This window comes from Epinephelus lanceolatus, chromosome 9, assembly GCF_041903045.1.
Source record: "Epinephelus lanceolatus isolate andai-2023 chromosome 9, ASM4190304v1, whole genome shotgun sequence".
NCBI classification, from domain to species: Eukaryota; Metazoa; Chordata; class Actinopteri; order Perciformes; family Serranidae; genus Epinephelus; species Epinephelus lanceolatus.
In genome coordinates, this window is record NC_135742.1 from 36,288,156 (window position 1) to 36,315,361 (window position 27,206).

General features: G+C 42.1%; 1 protein-coding gene across 16 annotated transcripts in view; it reads right to left on the reverse strand.

Moving 5' to 3' along the window:
• The window catches only part of fbrsl1 (fibrosin-like 1), a 323,291-nt gene that overhangs the window by 165,800 nt on the left and 130,285 nt on the right, over nucleotides 1-27,206 (reverse strand). For all 16 annotated transcript variants that reach the window (XM_033618537.2, XM_078170914.1, XM_033618533.2 and 13 more), the window contains exon 3: nucleotides 1,668-1,769. In XM_033618537.2, the coding sequence (XP_033474428.2) occupies nucleotides 1,668-1,769 (102 nt within the window). The remainder of the gene's footprint in view (nucleotides 1-1,667; nucleotides 1,770-27,206) is intronic.

Sequence of the window (27,206 nt, forward strand, 5' to 3'; positions counted from 1 at the left end):
AGCATCCCCTGCAATTTTTTTTTACCCCCTGCTCCTAAATTGATGCATGACTGTTTTTACAGGCGGGCAGGCGGGCGCGTCCACATGTCGCATTTGTCTCTATTTCCTTTGGCGGTAAGACAAGAGAAATCCATTTTACTCGTTGCAGACGCGGCATCATTAGTTAAGAGCTCTTAAAGCTGGGGAGCCACTTTGATGTGGTGGAGCGTGTTTTACGAAAATTAGCAGTGCTCTCAGTGCGGTGGCGGAGACTTCATGAAGCTGAAAAATAAGAAATATAGAGGAGACAGCGTGTTGGTGAGGAACCTAGCTGCGTGTATCTTGTCCAGGCCTTGACTGAGTGGAACACAACAGCCAGCAGAGAGAGAGCCAGACACACAGACAGAAAGAGGAAGACGAAGGTAAAGACAGGCAGAGGGGGGTAGAGAGATGGAGAGATATGGATGCCGTGGCTACAACGATCAGCGTCTGTGCACCATTTATTTGGCAGCAGATTAGAGAGACATGCCACATCTAACACCGTCGGCGATTACAGCGTGCAATTTTCAACAGTGCCCCCCCTCCCACCTCCATCACCACAACCACCACCACTTCCACCCTCACTCTACCACCCTCCTCATTCATGCCCCCCCTCTTCTCTGTGCTTGTCGTATATCCCTGTCAGAGCTGTCAACCGGCTTCGGTCTTTTATCTGACAAGCCCGCCTCTTCCCCCTGACTTTTTCATTAAAAGACAGCCTTTTACACAAATTCAAGAGAAATGGTATGAGGGGAAGAGGGGGGACAGTGCACGAGAGAAACAGAGCAGTGAGGCTTAGAGAAAAGAGGATGAAGAAGGGAGAAATTAGACTTTTTTTTTCATCAAGCTGGATTTTCAATTGGAATGCTGAATAGCTTAAAACAATGTATTTAATAAGTTCATTAAAATCTTTTTCCTTCCATCACTTTACCCCTGCTGGAAAAGGGAGCTGCATATTTTCCTTCCTCCTCTTTCTCTCTCTCTCCTTCTGCTTTCGTCAGCTAAATGAACAGTCTGATTGAATTTCGTTAGGTTTGGGAGGTCTGCTTGACAGGCATTAGTTAGGAAGCATATTTCTACATTCATTTAAAATGAGCCGCTTGGGATTTTGCATAAATTCTCATTACTTCCCCTGTATCTAAATTGCATTATTTCATCCCTTATGCTGAACCAATGCCTGGCCTCCATTTTCCTTTACCACCTACTCATCCTCTAAATGGGCTGGCATATGGATGCCGGCGCAGCAATAATTGGAACAGTTTCTTTAACTCATTCCACTCTGGGGTTGGCGAGGTCAGCCCACACCTGGCTGAACTGCGTTAGGTCATGTCTACATTTAACCGCGCCATGCTTTAAATAATGCCAGGCCAACAAGGTGATGCTGTGTGACCGGCCTAATCATTTCCTGTCTCTGTGCTGCCAGCCAACCAGTCTTTTTTCCCAACACACAAGGGATTTATGAGGTGATAGCTGGAAACAGCAGGAGCTACTGCACCAGCTGCTCTCTGATCTCAGCCTCAATGTTGCTGTCGCCCACCCGCTCTCTATATCCCACCTCAGGGGTCCCCTGCCTTGGCCTGTGAAAGTTGATAGCCTTGCCCGCCATAGGAGGTATGTGAAAAGGGGAAAGGTCTTATCTGAGGACTCACCTCACTGAGCTGCTCCTTGGAGTTGCTCCTGTGCGGTCGGCTGAGCTCCTGCACCGTCTCGTCCTCACTGACTTTGACCGGACGAAGCGCTAAAGGTTTGATCTGCAGGGGACACAAAACAGGGGACATTTTCAAATCATGTCCTTACCTCATGAACCAAACCACTATGCTCCCAGCTACGCAGTATACCCTGAGAGGCAGTTACTTTTCAGACATTTGAGAGGCATAAAGTATAATCCTAAAAGCTGCTCTGATGTAACAGTAAATCACTGCAGAGTGGCTTATTACTTTCATAAAATGGCAAGGAGAAAGATTCAAACTGTTATATACTAAAAGACCATGCCAGCGTCTTTTGCCTGTTAAATACAAATGACATGGGCTTTACATCAGTGTAAACACCATAGGCTTATTTGGATTTTGCCTATAGCTGCATGAAACCCCCAGGAAATAAAACCCCACACAATGGTATTAAGAAAAGGACAACAGAAATGTAGGCTACATACAAATGCTAAAACACCAGTACAGTTATTTTTCTACTTATGTATCTTTAATTAGTAGAAAAGCTCCTAATATTAATTATCTATAATTAAATAGTTGTATGCCATCATAATAGCCGAATCATTAAATCTTAATCCATCCACCAACACAGCGTTTTAAAAATAGGTAATTCATTTGGTTTCTTGTTAAAACCAGCAGCAGTTGATGTGGTATGTCTTAGATTGAGCATTGATCTTGAAATCTGCTCTCACACATAAACAAATTTGTGTTCAATTGTACGAGCTTCAAGCTTGATGCAGCCACTGAGGACTGGAACTATCCATTTTATATCAGAAGTTCAGACACCACAAAACAATAGTACTGTTTAAACCAGAGGGACACAAAACAAAGTTCCAGATGACGTCAGTATTTCTGTCACTCACTGGGATCTACCAACTCCACAAGTCAGGTATCTATGTGTAACAATACAACATAACAACAATGGCTTCAACTGACTTTCAATGGGCCATGGTCCTTCTATTCTGTCACCTAAGGGAAACACAAAGTCACAGCTCAGTGTCGGTTTGTGCTTTGGATAAATGCAAAGCAGAACTGGCTGCAGCATTAACACCTGCAACCCCAAACCTTGACCAGCTGTTGGTAGTCATACCAGCCAACAACAATGTAGTCAACCTAGCTGTGAACCACAGTTTTTTCTTTCAATCAATGTTATTGTTATACTCTAACATCACTAAGGCTGCCCCGGAAAGTCTGAGATTCAAATTATCAGTCAGAGACCCCTTCAAGGCTAGCAGTGTTTTCTCGAAAAATATATATATATATATATATATATATATATCTTTTTTTAAAAAAGGGTGTGCCAATCACTGTGTCTTTCGGTCCCCTAAATTGTGCGTCAACTCTACACAGAGCCTACGCCGTTTACACATTTATACTTCTGCGGTGGTGTGTCTGTGTCACTCTGCAGGTACAGTACACCTTCAAAACAATAGTTTTGGTGGGGTTTCTGTGAAGTGTTGTGAAGTTTAGTTGATTCAAAACACATCCAAAACACACATTAAACATGGCTTAATAGTGACAATGTCAAACACAAATACAAAATCTGGCTTCCAGTGACTTGCAAGATTCACAGACAAAACACTTGTCTTTTGCTGGACACATTTTCCTCACAAATACAACATGCTAATGTTTTTAGCACAAGCCTATGGCATTTTACACTGTATAAATTAGCCTAGCGGCTAGCAGAGATTTCCTCTACTCATATGAAACCAGGATGAATCACACACAAGACTTAATACACTATTTTGTTGAGGCTTTATTTTGTTCACAGTTTATCTATTTTTTCTGTTGAATACACTTAATAAGAGCTTTGTTTCCACTGAGGGAAATGGTTTTCAGCTTACAAAAATGGACAGGAGGTCTACCGCGCAGGGATGTGTAGTTACATTTCTGGGGAAGTGTCAGGCTACGGCATAGGCTTCGTGTCTATGCCAACGGTACGGCGTCAATTTGACGCAGATGTATAAATCCCACTTGACTGGTCAGGCTCCAAGATAGGGTAATCTTCTTCCCTCTGCTTAAAGGTGGTGACTTTACAGCTCACAGCAACTTATTACTACACAGTCTCTGGCTTTAATTTGATATCTAGAGTCAGCAAAAAATGCTGTTCCACATTTTTGATTAATTGTTAGTGTAATTAGCCAACATTAACTCAGAGGGCTAACTTGGCTTGTTTAATATATTATGTGAATGTTGCTGTCACCCTGAATGTCTAAACCCCAAACCCCATTCAAAGTCTCAAACTTTATATGACAGTAAAGGAACAAACAGTTAAACACTCGTATTGGACAGCCAAATCTGACTTACAGAGTCTGGTACTGCCCTAAAGACCATGTTTTACACATATGATAATTAGTGCCCTCATATGACACAAACACCACATACAGTGTAAAAATAGAATGTTCCTGAACAGGTAGCATCAGTATGATGTCAGGGTCCACCGCTGAATACTGTCTTAATCCCCATCCATTCCACAATCGAAGCGATGCCACATTCACAAGCTAACTTCACCAGTAAAAAAAGTTCCTTCTGGTCAGTGACAAAAAAGAAGCTAAACAATAAACATACTTCCACAGCTGCCAATACAACATTTCAAATGAAAAGATTATGCTTTAATTTTCTGGTCATGAAAATAAATAAATAAATAAAAATCTAATACTGGCACAAAATATTATCAGCAGCTTAAATGTACAAATGGCAGTGTCTGCATTCAGCCACCCACATGATGGTAACCCTAACGCAAACCTGGATGGGTTGTTTTATTGCAGGCCATCAAGACCCACAGTTGGCATGCATTCAAATTCCCAGCCAGATGGGAGGTTGGCGAGCTCAGCAAGGAGGACTATGTGCTGGTGCAGCACCAGCCAATCACAGTGTCCCGTGCTGCTTCCCCACCTTGGAGTACAGCGGCGATGGCCGCGGGGTGTAATCCATTTGACTAGCAGTTTGCATGTAGCAGCTCCCCTGGTGGCGCGCACGGTGGCTGGCCCCGTTCTCCTGATCTCCACTGTAATTTAAGCAGATCACTGCTACAATTAACCTTTCCCGGTAAATATCAATTATGGCCCCCGGCTGGGCTAGAATTAAAAGGGTCATCAGCTAATCTGACAGGTCCTGTACGCTACCACCTGGCTGGGAGAGAGGGAGGGAGGCAAGGCGGCGGAGAGAGAGTGTTTGTCTACCCTTGTGCCCACCAGCTCACATGCCAAGTAGACACAATTCCCTTTTAATTACCCTGCCGCCGCCAGGGCAAGCATGCTGATTGGCCAAGGGGCATTAGCAGTGCACTGAGGTCAACAGTGACAGGACAGGGGTGGAGTGAGGTGGGGTGGGGTGACTGTGGCAAAGAGGAGGAGGGAGCTGCCGCCAAGCAATCAGGGTGTAGAGATGGAAGGAAGAGAAACCTGGCAGGTGGGCCTAATCAGGTTTGACTTCCACCTCTACCCCCCTCTCCCTCTGCCTCTCTCGCTCTCGCTCGACTAGCTGTCAGCCTAATCACTCCTTGAATCTCAAAATAGATGGTGGCCTTTTTGATTTCCTTCTCTCAAGGAGAGCACAAAGAGAGCAATCCTCCTTGGCAGGCAGGCAGGCAGGCATGGAGGCAGAAACAGAGCGTCAAGGTACAGTCAGCGTCACGTCGACGTCAAGTGCAGCCGTTGATTACTTTGTTTACCCAGCATCAGTGTTGCTGACAAATTCCTGAAGGCGCCCAAAGTGTTTCCGTCTCCTCCAGGGCCTGCGGCTACATTACCCAGTCAGCAATCAACTTGGCTATTGATCAGAGCACAGCGTCTAATTAGCCGCCTAGGTTAATGATGAAGCGTGCGAGGACCGTTCCCCGAGCCGCTGTTCGACGGGACAGGAGAGCAATTGATCTAGGCAGGAATTCACCAACTCTGACAAAAGATTGGCAACCCTGACTGCCTGTGATTAAGGCAGGGACTAATTTCCTGTCTGGGGAGGTGTTTAATTGGCCCTAAGCTCCCAACTGTACAGCTTTCATGTGTTGTTTTTTCCTTTTTGTGTACTCATTAATGTTAAAGGACAAGTTAGTGAGCTTGAGGGTGGGGCTAATGGTCTCTGCTGAGATGTAACTGGTTGCAAATGGTGACACAGTTCAAGGTCATAATGCCTCTTCACTATGCTTGAAGTAATTTTCCAGGCAGCCTTGAGGGAGCAGTTCTTGGCCACCTGGCTGTTTTAAGTAGTTTTTTTGTGTGTGGATTAAGTTTGTTTACATTGAAGGTTTGACCCATGCAGTATTGGGACAAGGTTAATCAGGTTGAAGCAGCAAGTGAATGTGGTTAATCTGTGCGTGGTTGGGTGGTGGGGTTGGTGGGGGGTAGTTTGACTTAAGACGACAGATAGCTGAGACGTAGAGAAACATAGCTAAGTAAGGGCCTGTGTTTTACATGAATAATGTACTGGAAATTAGCTCCATTAGTCTCGGTATTGAACATGTCTGCAGTCCCTCTCTGGAGGCTGCCGCTCTGTGCTCTTTAATTATCTTCAAAGGGCCCTCCAGCATCTTAATTTCCCCCCAAGTTGAGTAGTGCCGACTTGGGTCTGCTCATTTATACTACTCTAACCCTGGGTGAAGTCACAAAGCCCGGCTGCTTAGGAAGGGCTAGTCGAGGCATCGATGGAGACAGTAGAGGTTCACATCAGTTCATGCTAGGCTTGGCTAACGTTCCCTTTTATTTTCCCTCTTCCTCACTCTCCTTGCAGTGTCGATCAATCTGCAGCCTGTCAGCAGGGTGCTGGCTAGAGGCTGGCGGGTGATGCTTTGTTGTCCTGCTCCTTTGATCCTACCTCCTTCACCTTGCAGGGGGTTTCAGAGGGAGGGCATCGGATGGCTGCACGGTCTCCCACGTTTTTCCTCCTTTAATAAGAGAAACTGTTAGTCCTGACCTCGCTTTTCCTCTCCTTGCTCCAGCTCCTCTTACTCTGCCTCATCTCTCCCTAGCCTGCCGTCACCTGTCAACAGCGCTCAGGGAGGCTGTGCCTCAGCCTTGTCCCAGTGTCAGTCCTCATTACCCTAGGATCTTGGACCTTGCCCCCTGCCCGCCTCTTCCTTTCTGGCTGCCTTGATGCTCTTCTCCTCCACACTTCCACGCTCAAATCCGCTCTCAGGGCGGGTAGGAGACGAGGGGCAATACAGGGAAGGTAGGGCTGAAGAGGACGGATACAGATCCTTCCTCTAATTTGTTCTGAAAAGTGTCCTGCGCAAAGGACCCTCACCCCCATTAACCCAGCGACAGGCTGCTACCGCTGCTCTGGGAGGCATCAGCAGTATGTGTATGTATGTGTGTGTGTGTGTGTGTGTGTGTGTATGTGAGTGGGGCCCGGTGGTGCGGCAGGCGAAGGCACCTCAGCGTTCTGTGCCGGGCTCCGGCACCGGCTCAATCTATCGGCTCATTATCCCCCCCGCCCAGGCTGGGGTGCAGACAAGTGCACTTTAGGGCCACAGGCCAAATTGATTCATCTGCCTTCATTTTCTTCAGGCTCAGAAGTGGCAGCTGCTCGGAGGCAGGGGGAAGGAGCTATAAGATGGTGAGAGACAGAGACGAGAAAGAGGGAAGGAGAGAAAGAGAGGGTCTGGGATAGAGTGAGATGAAGGAGGGAGGCATCAAGAGGAAGAGGTGTTCCTGGCTTTGTTCCTCATCCATGTCTCATTTCACTTTTCTCTCCTCCTCCTCCTCCTCCTCCCTTTTCTCTCTCTCTCACTTTACAGCACAACCAACACCTCCCTCCCTTGAAATCGCTATCAAGACGTGCACTCACTCCCCCACCAAGTCCCAAGTTGGAAATTAGCCCAAGGACAAGCTAGTGGATTTACTACAGGGAGAGCAAATGGATTTTTGCTTTTATTTTGACGAGTCCCAGTGTATCCATTAAGCCTTTTAATCATACATTATTCATAGAGCTCGCCTTATAATAAATGACCACATAAAAGAGGTACACATATTATACAAGGCCTAAAATGCCCCCATAACTCTCTCTCCTAGTGCACTCAGAACTACATCACATTTGTAAGCTGGTTCACAAATATGAGCCTGTGAAATCGCAGCACGATGGCGTTTCTATTCAAAGCAATGACACCAGGACACGACAAGAGTTGGCAGATTAAAAGCAACACTTGCGTACAAATGGGGTACGGAGCAAACAAATTAGAGGGCGTGACTTATTAGCCATTCGGCATGTGTCCTGCACACAAAATTGCAGTGCACAATGCTACAAAGTGTAAAGCTAACTGGGGTGGCCACCGCGACCGCCCAACACTGTAACAAAGCAGTCAACCTGAAAGCGAAGCCGCTTACTCGGCCTGATTCCCAGCCAACGGGGACCTCTGGAGAGCCTGAGTGTCCCGCAGGGCCCCGTCTGGAACAGATGAACTGGGGAGAGGAGCACTCCCTGTGGGCCCGAGGTCTCTCCAATCACTCTCACCATATGCCTCCTGGGGGAGTGAGGGAACAAGGCAAGAGAGGAGGAAGAGGGGGAGGGGAGGTGCACCTGCTCCAAAATACGAACCCATCCCTCAGCACCTGTCCCGGGGGTTCACTGACAACCGCGACCAACAGACACACACACACCTCACCTGTCAGCCAGGACCATAGGAACAGTATCTGCCCTGCACTGATAAGCACAAGACCTTACAGCAGAAACACCCCAGACCCCTCCTCTTCCCCCCGACTCGCACTCCAAGGCAAGCGCTTCTCAGAGCTACCAACAACAATTAGGCCGATGATGTCAAAATGCTAATGATGTTATTGGAAGGAAAGCAAGGCAGCGATGCTGGTGATCTGCGTTTTGCTCTTCATTGCCGGAGCCAACATTATGCAGATCTTCCTCCTCTCTTGTTGCTCTGCAAGAAATGCACAGCTTTGATTTCTGTGTACACTATTAGCGCTGAAAGTAGTGAGTGCATTTTGCAAAAGATTTATGCATGCTAACAAGAAAAATTCAAATGGCGCTCACTTTGGAGGTTGTACTTTAATTTTTTTTTTTTTAAACTCAACATGATTATTTGCAAGTCAAAGTTCACTTTGGCTTTCAAAAAAGAGGGCGCATACAAAGTCACAGTGAAACAACTTTAGGTTGTGGTACATGCCACTGGAAATGCCACAATTGCACTAAGTGGTCAGCAAAACCTTTTGGAGATTCAGAGAGAGAATGATTTATTCATTCCTTTTCAAGTGTGCGCTGCTGTACCTCTCAATGCTGTAATTATCTCAGCAGACCTTTCAATCACCAGAGTATTTTCAAGGTAATGGGGAGGCATTGAAAAAAAAAGACAAAATACATGTGTATGTTCTTAACCCCTAAATAGCTAATGCAGTGTTAACCATAAAGAAGGTAAAAAAAAGAATGTGTTGCATACATGTTAATTTGAATTGACTGATTGATTATGCATGATAGCTTTTTGCATGCACCCCAAACTTCATTCTTTCATAATTAATGTTGTTTACACAAAACTTCAGAACCTCATTAGCATTCCATATGCATATCTTTCAAACAGAGAAGTGCCACTGATGTGAACTATAACACTAATGATAAATGCTGCTACAGAATAAAAATAATTTAATGCTATTAGTTGACTGGTTAAGGTACAAATGAGTGACTGCTGTGTGGTAATGTTAGCTTATAATGTTAGCTTATATTTAATCAGGTTAGAAGTAATTACCGTAATGGCTCAATCAATCAAAAATACTTCCACCAAATGAATTACAACAGTCTTTTAAGGGAGAACAAGTCATCAAGATGGAACTGAAATACTTTATTTTTGTATCTTTTTATTTTATTGTTTTGTATTTTTTTTAATTCTTCATTTTAATTTTCTCTACTTCCACTATTATTGCTATTTTTCCACTGTAAAACATATTAACATTGTAGAAATGCTTTAAGTATGAACAACGTCATATGTAATCAAATGTAAATGTATGTTAACTTGGGCGACTGCAATAAAGTATAAAAACTAAAACTAAAAAAAAAAAAAAAAACATGGAACTTAAGTATTAAAACTGAATGCTGCCTTTAATGACAGTGGCACATTTTTAACGAAATGTTTGATTGTATCTTTCAGATTTCTGCAAGTTTGAGATAAAATTTGCCTCCTACGTGCAGGTCAAGGCGTTAAGCACTGCTCAACACTGCGACCATAATAACTGTGTGTGTGTGCTGCATCAGTCACAGATTCTGCAACAGTTTGGCATGGAAAGGATTTATCAGTTATGACTCTCAACTCCATAACCCTTAAATGGACAGAGATAAGGCTGGCGTAAACACTCTTATCAGCTGATAAGAGTCTGTTGGTGGGACAGATCAGCGGTCCAGACAGATTTCGAAATGACAGAATGTCTGACTACACACAGATATTTTCCCAACTTAAACTCACAAGTCTAAATATATCAAAGAGAAGACTGCTTTCTGTAAATAATAAGCAAATCCAGATGTAGGTCAGGTTATTAGGGTCATTACAAAATAATTGTGGCTATTATCAGGAGCTCTAAACAGTTCTACCAATACAATACTGGTTTCCAGCCATTGGTATCAGCCCAACCCTAGTTTGTTTGTATAAATGAAAATGAATGTCTTTTTTGTAAACATTTTCATTTTCTCACACATTTGCTTTGATAATGTACACACTTTTCACCACCAGTTACTTTCATCATTGATCACTGTGTACCACTGATCCATGTACTAAAGACTCCAGTTTTGCTCAACTGCTGTAACACCATGAATTATTTTTTAACACTTGAAAATGATCTTATTAGCAGTCGAAGGAATTACATTTTTGGAAGTGTAACATTCACACTCTCTCCTGTGACTACACTTGATAACTTTGTCACCCTCACACGTACTTTAAGAAATGTTTAATTTCCTCTAATGTAATCTGAAATCATTATCAGCTAAAGCCGGCGTACGAGCTGCAAAAAGGCCCCTTTTAACAAGTCCACCAAACATACGCACACACACACACACACACACACACACACACACACACACCTTAAAACTAGCTATCATTCACCACGACATAATTAAAACACTGAAGATGAGATTGTAGGGTAAAGGAAATGAGCAAGTGATTAAAAAAATGCTAGATGAAGAACTGTCTGAAACTTCCAATCGGTCTAGCTTTAGACTGTGTTCTTCAATCAAGTAAGGAAATGGCTCTCTAATGGAATGTCTGAGTAAAATCGTGCAGTGTGTCCTAATCACTATGCTATTGCTTTAGTACTGACCAACATGCGACCAATCAATGACCAACTAAAACTTGAGATTCTGTGGAAAGTATCTTTTTCCTTGGGTAGTTAGGTTAGCTTTCGTAAAGAGTAATATGTCTCTTTTTGCAGAAAAGTCAAATTGTTGTGATTTCCTTGATCACTTTGAGATACAGAAAAATATTTGAATGACAAAGCAAGTTGGTGAGTCATGGCTGATTCTTTGAAACACCTATTGTTGTTATTGAAATGTCAAAAGTGATGATAGTCTTGGTTTTTCGGCCGTCTGCAGTCGTCTCCTCGAACTCCTCGCTCAGCTTGAACTTGATCTCAGTGGTCTTGAAAGTCGTCTCAGACTTCATTGAATGACAACTCTCTTGTTTATACCTCAAAGGTCCTGATATAGGTTAAAACAATATAGAGGACTAGAAACTGCGCTGACTCCTTATGTCTAAAAAGATGGACAATTACGCAGTTTCTTTGGGTAGGTGATCCTACACTGTTTGTTAAACCCTTTACAGGAAGTTCATCTTTTAATGTGATTGCACTTGAGCTTTCAATTATCACAGTGGCAGCAGCAGTTGGTACTAACATTACAACAGAGATTCAACCTATTACCAGTTTCTTATTTATTTATTTATTTATTTATTGTCGATTCCAACTCCCCCCATTAAACTGAATATTTTTTAGAGATATCTGTCTTTAGAAATTAAAAAAATAATCAAACAAACCAGATATCAATATTATGGCTGATATTTGTTTGTTTTAACGTTAACATTTTTTATGAGGATCCCTTAAATTTTCATGTATTTATTTATTTATTAATTCTATTTAGAGTTGGAAAAAATAAACATGATAGACAAACTTTGGACAAACTTTGTAATGGCAAATGTGTTTAGAAATGATCTTAGACATATACTATATGTCTACATATACTGTATGTCTTGAGCAAATTCTTTTTGCTTAGCAGATAAATAATAAATAAGCCCAGTTCAGACCAAAGATTTGCGATGAGTTGAAACAGGCAACTACTTGAAATGCATCGTTCTGCAACATTCTAAAAACCTGCCAGTTCACACCAATGCAACTAGATGAAACGGTGTATCATCTCTATGCAACAACTCTCTGTACCTCTGTTCTGATTTCCAGTTTTTCAGGCTTATATAATATAATTATAATTTAATTTGTAGTTTCTTAAAATATGAATGAGGACAGTGATAGTGAGATACTGGCTACAGTTGCATTTGTAGTCATGATGAAATGGCGAAAAAAAAAAAAAAAACAAGACAAGCATCAGATGTTCTGTATTGATAATAAATACGCCATAATAATATGGTAAATGGTAAAATGGACCTGCACTTGTATAGCGCCTTTCTAGTCATCTGACCAGTCAAAGGCATCAGTCACAAGCTATGTTCCCATCCAAGTGATTCGAATCATTCGGAAATGCGCATTAACAGAAATACGAATCCTGTGTGTTTCCATTAAATGTAGGGACTTTGGTGAAAACTACGAACTTGCGCGAGTTTTCCGCAGAACAGGAAACAAAACAAGTCTTGCATTCTTCTTCTTCTACATTTTCTGGCGGTTGGCAACCAGCTTGTAAATGCATTACCACCTTCCCGACCCGGAGTGTGGATATCACCATGGAGAGAGGTGCGCTACATCAGACTTAATTCGAACATAACTGTTTCCATCCCGTTTTGCGAATCAACATTTTTTCGAATCAACCAAAACCCGGCTAAAGCAAGCGTATTTTAGTTTGTGCGAATCAGGGAATTTTAATTCAAATTTTGGCGTTTACATCATAATTTTCCAATGCGATACTTCTAGATGCGCATCTAAACAGGCTGATGGAAGGGCGTCGGTGGCTGAGTGGTAGAGCAGATGCCCCATGTACAAGGCTGTTGCCGCAGCGGCCCGAGTTCGACTCCAGCCCGTGGCCCTTTGCTGCATGTCCTTCCCTCTCTCTCTCCCCCCTTCACACTTAAGCTGTCCTATCAATTAAAGGCTAAAATGCCCCCCCAAAAAAATAAATAAACAGGCTGATGGAAACATGTGTACTGTCACCCATTCACAAACACATTCATACACTGGTGGCCGAGGCTACCATACAAGGTTCCACCTGCTACTCTTTTTTTTTAACACACCAACACACCGATGGAACAGCCATTGGGAGCAATTTGGGGTTCAGTATCTTGCTCAAGGATACGTCAACATGTAGGCTGGAGGGAGGACCGAGGTCCTACAGCAGCAACCCATCGTCCGACACTTTCACATTGTGAGGATGATAACGCAGGGCTTAGCGAATCCAGAGCACTTGCCGCAGCAAATATGCCGTCTGTGGACATTTTGACTTGACCAGCAGACTTCACTACAAGCCGACTGGCTGTTGAAACAGGTGACGAGCTTTACATTCTAAAACCAGCCATCTGGGATTTGACCAGCTGAGTTGCAGCTCAGCCAGCTTGAGTTAACCTCAGACCGGCCAGTTCACACAGCTGCAACTTTTCTCTGCAATGTTCTAAACGCTTTCACTATAGCCCCTTTTACACTGCTAGATTTTCCGCGAATGTTGGGCCGTTTTGCCGGCAAGCTGCGAGCGTTTAGACACACAGAGCAGGATTGCCGAGTTGATCTGAGGTGCCCAATTTTCTGCCTCATAGGGTAGTCATATTGGCGAAACCCTTGTAGTTTAAACAGACTGAGGCGGCCTTCCGGAACGGGAGGGGCTGTTGAAGACTTGTGGGAGGCACTGTTGATGACGCTGCACGTGCGAGCCACTGGCGGTGGATAAATAGGAAACAGCTGATAACAGGAATTAGCGAGCAGCTAGTAGCAAGAGGGAAACGCAAACCTGACACTGTAAAGATGAGCAACTGGGGAGACAAGGAATTGCGCACCCTCCTTGTCCTCGCAAACGAAGAGGCCATTAACCTTCAGATGACAGGAACGGTGAGGAACGGGTCAATTTACGAGAGAATCGCCGAAGGACTGACTAGCTGCAGCTTCCCTCCCACATCACTGTTTACGTCACATGCTGAGCTACACATTTTGTTACTTGTTTACGCCTCCCATTGCCCTGAAAAAGGCAAACAAAATTAGGCAGGTGGCATTTTGCTGCACTCCCTGATTTTGTTTTTATACTGCCAATGCTGAAAGAAGACTGATTGGGCTTTACTGCAAATTTGCACAATTCCTACCTAAAAAGGGCTTTTGTCGCAAATCTTTGGTCTGAACTGGGCTTAATGCTGTATTTCCACTGCATAGTACTCAGCAGCTCTACTCAACTCGCTGTTTTTTGCTTTTCCATTATAAAAAGTTGTGAACAGTACCTGGTACTTTATTTTGGTTTCACTGCTGTCAAACTTCCAAGTGAGCTAAGTCAATAGATGGAGTTCAAACAATGCAGACTACTGATTGGTCAGAGAGTCATAAGAATTGTCACTTGCAAAGGACGGGACATCCTACACAAGCCCGACATTCCAAATAGCCAACCTACTGTCAATAGCCTACAAAACTATGCTGAACACAGTACCTGACAAAGTGCAAAACAGTTTGTTCTGTTTGTTCATCTGTTTGGTTGGCAATGGAACGGTTAAATGATCGTTGTGTTGAAGATGATGTCACACGGTATCATTATGGTGACCTGCAGAGAATCCTGCCTACACTGAGGGGACACAGTGGAAAACGAAATAGAAAAGAGGACCTAGTACTGAAAGTGAGTTGAGCTGAGTCAAGTCGAACCATGCAGTGGAAATGAGGCAAACGTTTACTTTTAGCTTACTATAAAACAAAGTGAAAAATTACCACTTCCACATTCTATCGGTGCTCGATCTGAATGTTGTTCTGCATGTTGGCAAGAAAAGAATTCCTAGTTATACACTGGAGTAAATATTGGACTTTTCTGGCACAGAATGATAATATTAAATATTATTCTATATAGCTACAATCCTGCATGTATGGACAGCTTGATCCTAAAATACTTATATCAGCCTCGGAGAGTCTCATATTGATTGAACTTCGTACCGTAGCACTGCATGCTGGAGCTAATCTGTAAGATTTAGTGAGGAGCTGAGGCAAGTCATCAGAGGATGGGGAGAGTTTAGAAAACAGAGACAGAAAGTGGGAGTTTTTTTTTAGAGAGATGAGGTCTAGGCGAGGAGTCAGGAGGTAGTTTGCAGTCAGAGAGTGAATAAGAGAGACCGGGAGAGACAGCCAGAGTGCTCTGGGCTTTTTAATAGGAAGCAGATGCAACACATGTAATGAATCAGCTTCGGCTCAACGCGGCTTCCCTCTGATGTCTGAGCACCCGTCCTGCCCTTGAAAAACTTCTGGGACGTTATCTCATGCCTGCACAGCACACACTGCCAGTGAATTTTGGAGGAAGTGTTATGTGTTGGATGAAGGAGAGGAGGGAGAGGTAGGGGAGTTGAAGTGTGTGTACTGGTGTACTCATACAGTATGCATTTATCTCTGTGTGTATGTGCCACAATATAACAATGAATGTGCATGCTCTATGTGCTGCAATACTTGAACACATATACAAACATATATACTCAAATGCTTACAAATATCTGTGTATGTACTGTGATGTGTGTATCTTTATGTAAATGGACATGTTATACATTTTGGTTTCCAATGATTATGAAAACAAGAAATAAGGATGAAGTGTATCATATTGTATCTTATCATATAAATGACCATTGTGACACATTACATGATGCTCTCAGTGCTAAATGTAATGAGGCTAAATTCTCCTTTACAGTGGCATGCTTGGTGTTGGTAACTTGGCGACTCTGCAGAACCTCTTATTGGCTTTATTTCTAAAAGGCAGGAAAAAAGGCGAGAAATATATTCAAATATATTATATTACAGTTCACTCCAATGCAAGCTGCTCAGATTAATTGCAGTCCACTGCTCTTCTGCCAACACCGCAGGGTCTCTCCCTTCTCTCTTGTGCCATGTTTACATTTATATTATATATTATATTTGTTTCATCCTCTCATTTATTCTGTTTTTTCCATTTCTTAACCCTATGGGCCCTAGGCCTTTTTGGGGTATTTTTACTGCCTTTACTTTTAAGCTCATATCACAGTCATTATAAAGGCTACATACACATGCTATATCTTGTTTTTTCAGGACAATCTGGGCTAACCAGATTTCCATGTCCTTCTATGTGCCTGTATTTTATATTAATTTTTATATCAACGAAAAAAACAAATCTGTGTTACTAAATTCTTACATTTTTACATTTATCTCACCATAGCAAGTTGGAAGTTGACATATTCTGCCATATATGAAGAGGGAAGACTCTCTGGAATCTGACAATATAAGAACCATGATGGTGGGACATTCTGTCACTTCACAGTTGTCCAAAACATGTGGTTTGTGCCAGGCGGACATAATTGCCAGCATTTTTTCATTATTGCAAGAAATTCCATTGACTCATTCACAAGTCAAAAATGTTTTTTATCTGAAAGAAACATGCAATATTTACATCTAAGATAATAGAAAAATAGTCAACCAAGTGCAATGATGTTCTCCAAGATAATATTTGTTTTTCAGTTTCAGTTATATACTAGGGGGACATTTTGGGCATTGGTGGGGGGGCACGTGTCCTCCTCAATGTATATGGTGACTACGGCCCTGTCAGCATGCATAATTAGGCTGCAGTTGTCTGGGTGCGCAAAGGTGAAGTGCGCTTGTCTTGTCATACTAAGTTTGAGTGTGTCAACTGGACAATATGGAGATATTTGCATCTTGAAAGCCAGACTACAAATGTGGATAGACAGGGAGAAACACACGCAAGCCTAAGATGTGGTAAGATACGATATTCCTCACTATATGAAGTGACTGATAACAAGATCTGTATAATGGATTGTAAAGAAATTCGTTAGGTTTTTATTTTGTAGACAATTGATCTGGATTTATAGCGTGATGTGATGACAGCACAATGGTGTGTGTGGTATCATTGAAAAGCTCTGGTCCTGTGCTTTCATGTGATATGTGTGGCATTTCTGTGCGAGCCTGTGTTCACGAGTAATCCATCCAACAGTAATGTGTGTGCAGAGCTGTATGAAAGCTCTGTTAATTTTAGTGTAACTTTATCATTTTTTTTCGCGGTGAAAACATTGGACTACCGTCAAGTGCTTGGCCTTGTCGGAAAGCTACAATTCCGCACGTGATATGCGTGGCTTCTTGCTATGACACACGGTCGCGGAGAAAATCCACAGAGAAGAACAGGTGTGAATTTGGACGCACAATGCGTTGTTCGGGCCCATAGGGTTAAAATCAGTTTTTTGTGTTTGAACCAAATGATTGATTGTATCTTTCAGATTTCTGCAAGTTTGAGATAAAATTAAAAAGTTAAAGAAAATTCACTGTTAAAGTTCTATTATACATGATGTTTCAAAAGTCAATGAAAAATCGTGTTATATATTCATGATTTCATAACAAAATACCGTAAAACTTTAGCAATTAGTAGCCCAGGCTATAATTTGCTTCAATCACTGAACTCAACAGGCATATATTTGGGACAGGTCCATTAATTCCATTTACACAAAACTGTTGCTCAGCAAAGAGGGGAGATACAATCAAATTATTTATTCGAGCAACCATGAATATTACTTCTATATAAATTAGGCTTCAAATGACATATCAATTGTGTGCTATGTTATGACATTTGTTTTACGGCACCCAGCATTCCGGCACAACACCACTTCATCCATTTAAGAACATTTTTGATTGTTTTGATTGGTGGACCCTTATGGACTTAAGAAAGTTACCGACTAATCGAGGGATGGAGACATATTCTGACTTTATGACAGCAGTCACCACTTGTTTTGGTTTTGGTCTTCTCTGGTGCTCACGGTTGGTTTTAGTAAAATGAAATGAATGGTGCTAACAATATTTAGCATCTCCACATCAGCAAAAGTTTAAATATTTATATTTGTATGTTCCATCTAAACAGGCAACTAATGTTAGCTCAAGTGGTTAGTCAACAATCTGGTTTTATACATCCACGGGGCTGGGTATTTACTTGGGACTAGGCTTTTTTGTTTTGTTTTGTTTTACGGTAATCGTGATTATGATTTGTTGCCCCAGTCAACCTGCCCTAATGCTGGTGTTAGCATGCTAACTAGCACTGACATGCTGGCATGTGAACAACTACGTATTTGATATGAACAAGTTATCTTTTTGTCTTTGGCCTCTCTTTTATACGGTGATGGACTCTGACACTGATAAAGGTGGTAGTGAGGTGAAAAATCTGATCTCTGTTATCTTCAGGAACTCCCAAAGCCTGGTTCTCATCAAATGCCACAGAGCTTAAGAAGGAATTCACCAATAAATGAATGATGTCATTATCTCCTCCCTCTAATGTGGTTTGGACTTACAAAGTTTGATCATCCACCAAACATAATAAGGCAGCCATGTTTTTTCTATCACAGACAATAGACTTTTTTCTCCCCTAACATTTTGACATGTGCCAGAAAAAGCACAGGTGCAACTGAAAACAATAATGATGACTGCATTCCATGTTTATGTTTTAGTTCCTGGGCTGTGGTTTTGAGCGTGCTGGCTCACAAAGAAGGCTTACTGGGACACTTAATGGAGCAGATCCATTGTTATTAGTTGCACCTGTGCATTTCGTGCTATAAAAAGTTAAAATATCTGCTTTAAAAACATCTATTATAAATTAGGTGTTGTTGCCTAGAGTTGAGCTTTCTCTAAACAAAAAAAACACTTTCATTTTGCAGCATAGTGTTGTCGGCACAATGATTCCACCCGGTAGTACACAGAACTGAGTATCTTCACTGCAACCACCTATTATATTTACACACTTGTCGCCTGCAGGCTGTTAAACTTGTTGAAAACACTTAAATATTAGAGGATTCAGTTTCTCTCATTTTCACAATTATGTAGCATTTTCATGATGCATGTTGTTTTCTAAGAATATTTTTCTTACATTTACAAAATGAAGTTAATAAAAACACAAGGGAGCAAATCATCACCCGTAAAGAGGTATGCTTGCAACAACCACCTGAAACCATCATATCTAATTTCTCTTTTCCCACCATGCTGTTAGTCCACAACACAAGTTGAAGAAATGTGTGTGAATATACTGTAGCCTAAGTGTGTTACCAATATTCTTTAACATTTCCCACAATGGATTTTGCCATAATGTCCATTGTTATGTTGCAGACACAGTGTGCATTAAAGTGACATATTACGAAGTGAAATTTGTTGACTTTCAATACATTTCTCAATTGTAGAATGCAATATGAAAAAGTGGATGGGACCACCACACACAAAAGGAAAATCAGGTGTTTTACATATCCAAGTGCAATGTAACAATCACCCCAATCATAGTCATGAGCACCAAAAAAAAAAAAAAAGTCTTGGCACAGTGCTCTTCATCACAATCCCTTCTAGCCAAGTTCTTTTTCCCAAGCAAAGGATCATTGCTCTTTTGACTTGCAGCAAATTGGTAGATTGGTAGCGCATCACACTGCCGTCACACTGGCTTTTATCTATCTCCATATGCAGGCCTGCATAAGGAATGTTTCAAATCCCTATAAGCCCAGATGCAGAAAGCATTCAGCTCGCACACCTGACATGTAAAAAATATGAAGGCTGCTGAGAATAATGGGAGGTCAGGAGAGGCAGTGAGAAGACAGAGAGGGAAAATACAGGGGAAGGAAAGTATGGAGGAGACGGAAGGTGGGGGTGGAAGGATTGATGCATTCTCCCTCACAAGACTGCAACGTGCACACTTAAAGGAGTTTGCACATGTCAGAAATGGAAGAAATGAGGCAAGGATAGCTGGAACCTGTAGAACAAGGGAGGAGATGGGAGGAGAGAGGAGAAACTACGCAGGAGGCCTCCTCCCTGTCATTTTGGGTGCTTGGCTATGACATCTGTCTCTTTGCTGTCATTTCCATCACTCCAGCTTGGACCAGACGAGATAGGTTGGTGGAGATCGAGGCAAAGGCGGAGGAGAAGGAGAAGGATGTAAAGAAGGAAGGAGGAGAGCAGATAAGATGAAGGAATTCGAAAGCTTAGGGTTGGTATGGAAATCAGGTCTTGGAGAGGGGGGAAAAAAAAAGGAACGATGAAAAGCAGATGGAATCAGCCGCTGACATGACAGCATCCAGCCTAGAGAGCGTAGATCTACTGCTCGCGCAATTACATGGCTGCATTTGCATCTATATGATCCCGCAAAATGCTGTCATGTGTGGGGATTTGAGCCTCGCTGTCTGCCAGTGCCTGTGCACGATTATGTGTGTGCAGCGCGTGTGTGTGCGTGCGAGGATATTCACAACATTAGATGATCTGACAGGCGCTGCTTGTCGCGATGTACACTACATAAAATGAGGATGCAGTTGGTAGAAGAGGATCATGTCCATTGTGTTAATAGGGATAATAGTGATTTAAAAAGCTTACAGGGGGATTCACTGCGCATTCTAATTGGCAAGGCCTCTCAGATGAAGCTGCCTCCTGTATCTCCCCATGACTGGGAACACATGGAATAGTCCAGGGGATAAACCAAGTCTAACTGTAAAGCTGTGGCACTTAAAAGGGTAGGAAGTTGACATGATTTAATTAAATGGTGGTTTAATCTTTGATGAGTAGGCCAGTTGTAAGATTGAGTGATGCCACTACCTGTTTTCCCACCTGAATGAAATCCTGTTATTAGAATTAAATCCCTTATTGGCTAATTACTGATGTTATTACCGAAATGCAAATGAACATTTCTAATCAAGTGACTGTATAGACTCTTTACAATGTTTGGGTTTGTTATTTTCCCCAGATAGAAAAACCCAAAGAGACTATTTGGCAACTGCTGGAGTGGAAGATTTAAAGAATTTCTCTGTTTTTATACATCTGTCTTGTGTTAACAGATTTGGATGATTTATTTTTAAGCTTTCAGTCCTGCAGATTTTGTCTTAACAGCAACCTCAACATGGAAAGATACTGTATCCATTTTCATTTTGGATACCGACATCTAAGGCAACCAGTTCCGTTAACTGCTACCAACTTTTTCTTCAACACAGCAAAGGCTACCTTCAAATGCAGTGGTGAACTTCACATCTTATGTTGAGGACATGAGGAAAACTAAAGATGACCCACATTCACAACTCGCTGTCTCCCTGTTGTGTTTTTCTGTGTACGTGCCCCCCTTACAGCAGCGAACACTCATACGTAACAGTATGCAGAATGACACTTCCAGCACCCACGAAAACCCAATGTGTCACTTCTGTCTTCTTCATGTATACGGGATTTCTTTGGGCTTGTGTGTGTGTGTTGGTGAGAGTATGTACAAGCACCACTTGATGGCAGTAACACACTATAACAGTAAAGTATACTTACAAGCACACACATGTGGTGTTGCAGCTGTGGAAAACACAATATCTACAGTGTGGAAATGACTGCCACAGGCTCACAGCGTACGAACTACCTAGCAGGGAAGGAGGAGTAGGAGTGCGGGATGGGAGAGGGAGGTGAGTGGTGAATGTGGAAATGACAGGAGCATATTGGGAGGCTAATTGTCTTGAGGAGCGGCCTGGGCGACCTTGGCAGGGTGAGAAGTCAGGGGCTTTGGCCTCCCAGGGCATGGTGCTGCCAGGGTAATTGTGCCACGATCTTGACCTCGCATTGCTCAAACCTGCCCTCCATTCTTCCTCTCTCTATCCCTCTCTCTTTCTTTAACTCTGTCTTTCCCTCGCTGAAGCTGAAGAGGAGCCGAGATCTGCTCTCCGCTCTAATGATGTCAGCTCCCAAGAGGAGGCGTCCGTCTGCTGAATCTCAACAGCTAGCCTTCAAAGTCTCTGCCTGGCCCAGGAGCTGGAGGGAGGCCTGGAGGATGGTGGAGGAGGATCTGTCCACTAGATGGTACGAACTCAACCCAAACAGCCAGCATGAGCAGAACTCCTGAAGGAGGGTGCAAAGGTCCTGCTCCTCTTGCTCTGCTACTGTTAATGCAGCTCTCAAACAGTCAAAATGCAAAAGTTGGGAGGTAGCAGAGGCAGGATGAATTCACCATGAAAACAAAGTTACAGTGTGCATATTAAAGATCAGAGCACCAACTTTGCAACTTGCAAAAGCTAATTCGGAGAGTCCTTCAAATTTAAGTTTGAAAGTAATTTCTAACCCAGAGTTCAGAGTTTATGCACTACTAACATTTTAAGGGTTATATCCGATGAAATTGTTTCAATGTAGGCTTAAATTACAACTTAAATATTACACTTAGCTCGGTGTAAAGTCCTCCATTGAAGAGTAGCTGTCATAGCGCAAGGTAGGATAACTTGGGGGATGATGAGGAGCTAGTTATACTGGCTGTTTTGCCTCAGTAACACATTATTTGTGGTACATTATACCCACAGGGGATCTTGTGCCTTTTATACTCACAATATAAATGCTTGAAATTGAATGGGGTGTCAGTAAACATGCAAAATAAAGTGCATACACATAAAATATCACACACAAGTAAGTGGGCAATTATATATAAATATCCTCTATACCACATTGGCAAGCAAACATGTGGGGTTAGATAACGTTCTAATGAACAACAACTAATTTCTAACAGTTTGCCAGTGTAGGCTATCGTTGTGTTTGTTGTAACTTTGCAATTTCACCTGCCCAATAGGAGGGTACCATTATATCACCTTAAGTTGACGATTTCCCCACTCAATGCCACTGTTGTTATTGTGCACTAGCTGTAACTGTAGTAACTTAACTGTAGCTTAAGGGTGTATAGTTATCAAATCAATGATGTGACCTTGCAGTATTTTGATTTTTACTCTTCACCATCTACATTCTATGTTTACACAAAACAAGACTTAAATGAGTCACAGTGAAAGGTAACTTTTCTCAGTATTAATTTCCACAACTATGCTGATGACACAACTTTATACACCAGTAAGATTAAATGAATATACAAACCTCTTTGAGTTTAAAGCATGATTACTAAAAGTTAAACACATGTTAGTAGCTGCATAATGAAGGTTTTAGCATCACAATCAGCCCCACTGTCTGGCTTGATTTACACAAGGCAAGAAGATTAGTAACAGAGGTAGAACAAAGGAGTTCCTGGAATGTTAATGGGAATGTTTATGGGCCAAAACAAATGCTTCTAGAAATATTTTTTTTATTATGTAGACATAATATACAAGTAATTGTGTCAATTTGGCTGCTGCAATATGTTTGGCCTATTGTGTCTCAGATGAAGGAATGTGATTGATCTGCCCCAGGGCTCCACTGGTGCTGTTGAACTGGGATTATCTTTTATTTAAATCACAGCTAACCCCACCTGCCAGCCGGCCAGGCCTCTATCTACAGAGACCACATCTGGTCTTAAATCAATACCAATGCAGTGGTGAAAGGAATGGGTGGAATGAGGGAGCGAGGAAGTCTGATTCTGACATTTACCTGGGCTTTACTCTGTCAACAATCAAGCAAAACCTGGGTCAGATACCCCCAACCCTGGATTGTTGCTTACACTGTGCTGAAACACGGCCAAGTCACAGGCTTACGCCGGCACTCACTTCACGGAAGACTATGAATGTGGGGTTTTTTTTAAGTCTGGTACTGATGGTTTATACATTAAAGATGCATCACAGCACTCCGAGAAATTGTGATGATGTAAATGCTTCACAAAAACTGTAACTGTATTGGTACATCGCCCCAGGTATGACAGAGATGCATGCATGCTCATGACTGTTTAGTTGTTTCTAGACTTATCCACTTTTGGAGACACCCAGCGATCATCTCAAAGTTCAGAACCACTTAACCATACGTCTACATATTGAATTTCATCAAAGGGAGAGAGACAGTGCGGCCAAATCACATAAATCTATAGGCCAGCAGTAGTGTGAGGAAAACGACTCCCAAAAGACCCCACTCTCCCCCTACCTCCACCATTACCTCTCTGTGATTTCTATCACACTGCTGTTCAGTCAATTTCTGCTAGAACCATTGTCACAAAAATAGGAGATATAGTAAAATTGCCAGTCTACTTGACCTTCCAGGGATGGAAAGGCTTTTTATCCTCGACTCTGTTTCATTCTTTCTCCATCCTTTTATTATTGCAACAGCTGCAAGGCCAGAGACCATGTCTGCCTTGCATTTCACTGTTGAGTGAAGTTACTTTGATTGTGACATCTTATGGCAATCAAAAGGCACAAGACTGTTTTCCGGGACGCCATATGGGCACAGTTATGGACGCAGTTGTGTTCTGTTGAGCAAAAACAATGCCCAAGTTTTCACTGAGGATACATGTGTATGATTACTGCAAATGGATGTTTACCTGAGGTGCTGCAGCTTTTAACAACAAAGGCTTTGTATTGAAGGCATATGTAATGACCTGACCTAAATGAGGACACAGTGGGGTATTTCCAAAACAAAATATCCCATTATCCAATGAACCACAATAGACTTGTGCTGTATCTATAAGAAAAATACCACAATTGTATCAACTGAACAACTATTGAATCCATCTATTCAAGGCACATTTTCCATTTAGTCACAATAAGAAATACTGAATTTAAAACAGAGAACAGTTATTGATCTAGGTTTTGCATAACTGCCGGAAGTTAAACTGTAATGAGCCTAATGAGACATCTTCACATCATCTTTTGCTGGACAGCATTAGGGCTGAAGGTGGGTAGTGAACCAAAACAACATCAGACCACACTGTACTTACGACATGGCATGGAGTGTATGTGGTGTCTCGAATAAGCCACAGAATACAGCTCATATTAGAGTGAATTAGACTCCAAAGAGAAGTGACATTGTAGAGTTTCTTGCAGGCCATGAATTTCTGCATTAGTCTTGCCATAACCTTTTAAAAGAAATGTTCTTTCTTTAAGGACAAAAGTCTGGATTCGCTCTGACCATCTGGTCAGGTCCGACAACGTAAAGTGCTAAATGGAAAAGCAAGGCCAGTCTCATTAAGGTCCAGTCACAACATCTCAAAGGTTTCTAACCGGCAGAATGGAGAGCTGTACAGTAAATCCTGACCTAAACTGAATAGCTTTCAGTGGTGCATATTATGATCCTGTATTGCTTCTTTATGGACACCAATAGTCAAAAGATAGACTTCAAATAGAGTATTCCTTTAACTACCTAACTTCAGTAAATGTACATTGTGGCTTCCTGTGTCCAATGAAGCAGCTGTGGGTCCATGTGACTTTGATTCATAAGCCTTTGTTTTCTTATAACTGGACAGGCTGAACCCAAACAAAGCAAATGGAATAATGCTGCGAAATAAAATTTCCACTACAGTTTGGACCAAAGAAAACAAACTGCTGATCTCCTTCCTACCCTTTGTCCTACTGCTCTATCTCCAAAGCCCTGAGCGAATATTACAAATTACCCCCTTGTGCAAACACTCCTGATAAATGGAGCTGGGAGGCCAGGCCTTAGGGAGCTAACAAAGCAAACATGACATGGCGCATTGCTCTACATCTCCATCCCCTGTGTGTTTTTACAGGGATGTGAACGCCTGGTCGTCTGGGTCAGATCGATGGCGCATCGAGGCCTGCTTAGCGGCATTAACACTGCAGTGTGAGGCAAAATGTCAGGAGATCTCCCTCATTGGTTTCTGACAAGTGACTTCACAAAGAGCGCAGTCACTGTCCAGTATATATGGGGCTCTGACTACACAGACAGTACTTGATACTCCAGTTGATTTTATGTTTAAAACATATTTGTATTATATGATCTTGTGAAATGTTTGAGTTTTTGAGAAAAGCTGTTAGTAAACTAGTCCACCAAACAGGCAACCAGAGGTACGATGAGTGAGTTTATCACAGTCAGTGATATTACAATTACATGTGGTCAGCAGGGGTATTAATCCATCAGTCTGGGTCAATGGATTGATTCATGATGAACAATCCAATGTTATCGATGCAAAAGGAAAAGGTTGATCCATATCATCAAGACACACCTTTACCTGTGTTTTCTTTAAACAGCACCAGGCAGATAATGACAAGAAGCCAAGAAAAAGACAATGATGATATTTACTTCCCTCTTGGGAATAAATCAGCAGGGGAGAAATATTTTGGATTTTGGAGAAAAGTTTAAAGTAAGCTTTTCTACACTTATCTGGTTACAATTATTTATAATTACCTATGTGAGTTTTTTTCTTTCATGGCCAAAAGCAAAAAAGAAAGGGGTAGAAACTTCTCATGTAACCGACTGTGGTAAATGGGAACTGAGGCGGATCTAAATTGTATTGTGGCGGACTCTGATCTCAGCAAATACTGTATTGCTGTACAAAGAATTGGTCTACTATTATATTATTATGATAAAACTAGTGCTTACTAGCGCTCAGGTTGAAAAATAGACATTTGCATTGTAAAATCATCTTAACATTGGGTTACCAATACTTTGCAGGCTTTGTTTGTTTGGAACACTGGATTCCTCTTGTAGGCCTACCAAACAGGTTCCAAACAAAATGGATGTTGCAGTCACCATTTGATCATAGTCTTGCTAAAGATTATAGCCTAATTTGCACAAGTATGTTTACCTCTATCTTGATCTATCTGACAGGCATCTAGTGGTGTGACCAGCATGACCAACTGACGCCGTAAAAACAATGGGCTCTATAAATAAAGCACAATCTGTCCTAGTCTAGTTTGATCTTGTCTGCTCTGGTATGATCCCACAGGGTTTGGTCTGATTGACTTTGACCTTATCTGATTTGGTCTGCACTCGTGTCCCTACATGAGATAAAGCAGATGGCATCATGAAGGAGGTGCCCAAGTACCATGCCAACCCAAACAAGCACCACAATAATGTCCAGAGCTGTCTTATCTAATGGCTCTGAAAAATTATTTTGACTGCATCTGTTTGTCCAGAGTTCACAACATAATAACAGTAGCTGTGGAGGATGACTACAGATGTCAACAGCACTTTCAAAGTTGGTGCAGGACATCACACAAACATCAGTTTAATGTCATCATGGTCATTGAGCTTTGAGTTCTCAATTTAACAATCTATTCATATCTGGGACAAGTTTTTATGCGGTGTCTCCTTCCTGTAAATCCATGCCTAGCGTGCTTTGCTCTCATCTGGCCTGGGTTGACTTTCTAGTGTGGCATGTGATGAGTGACAGCGTGGGGCCAGCCTATGTCAACCCCATAAGATAACACTAACAGCAGTATAACAGCGGTTCAGAGTGTGAAGAAGGATACATCATACCTGTAAGCTGAGGAAAAAGAGGCTTTTCCAAGCTTATAGAGGCTTCTGCAGGCTT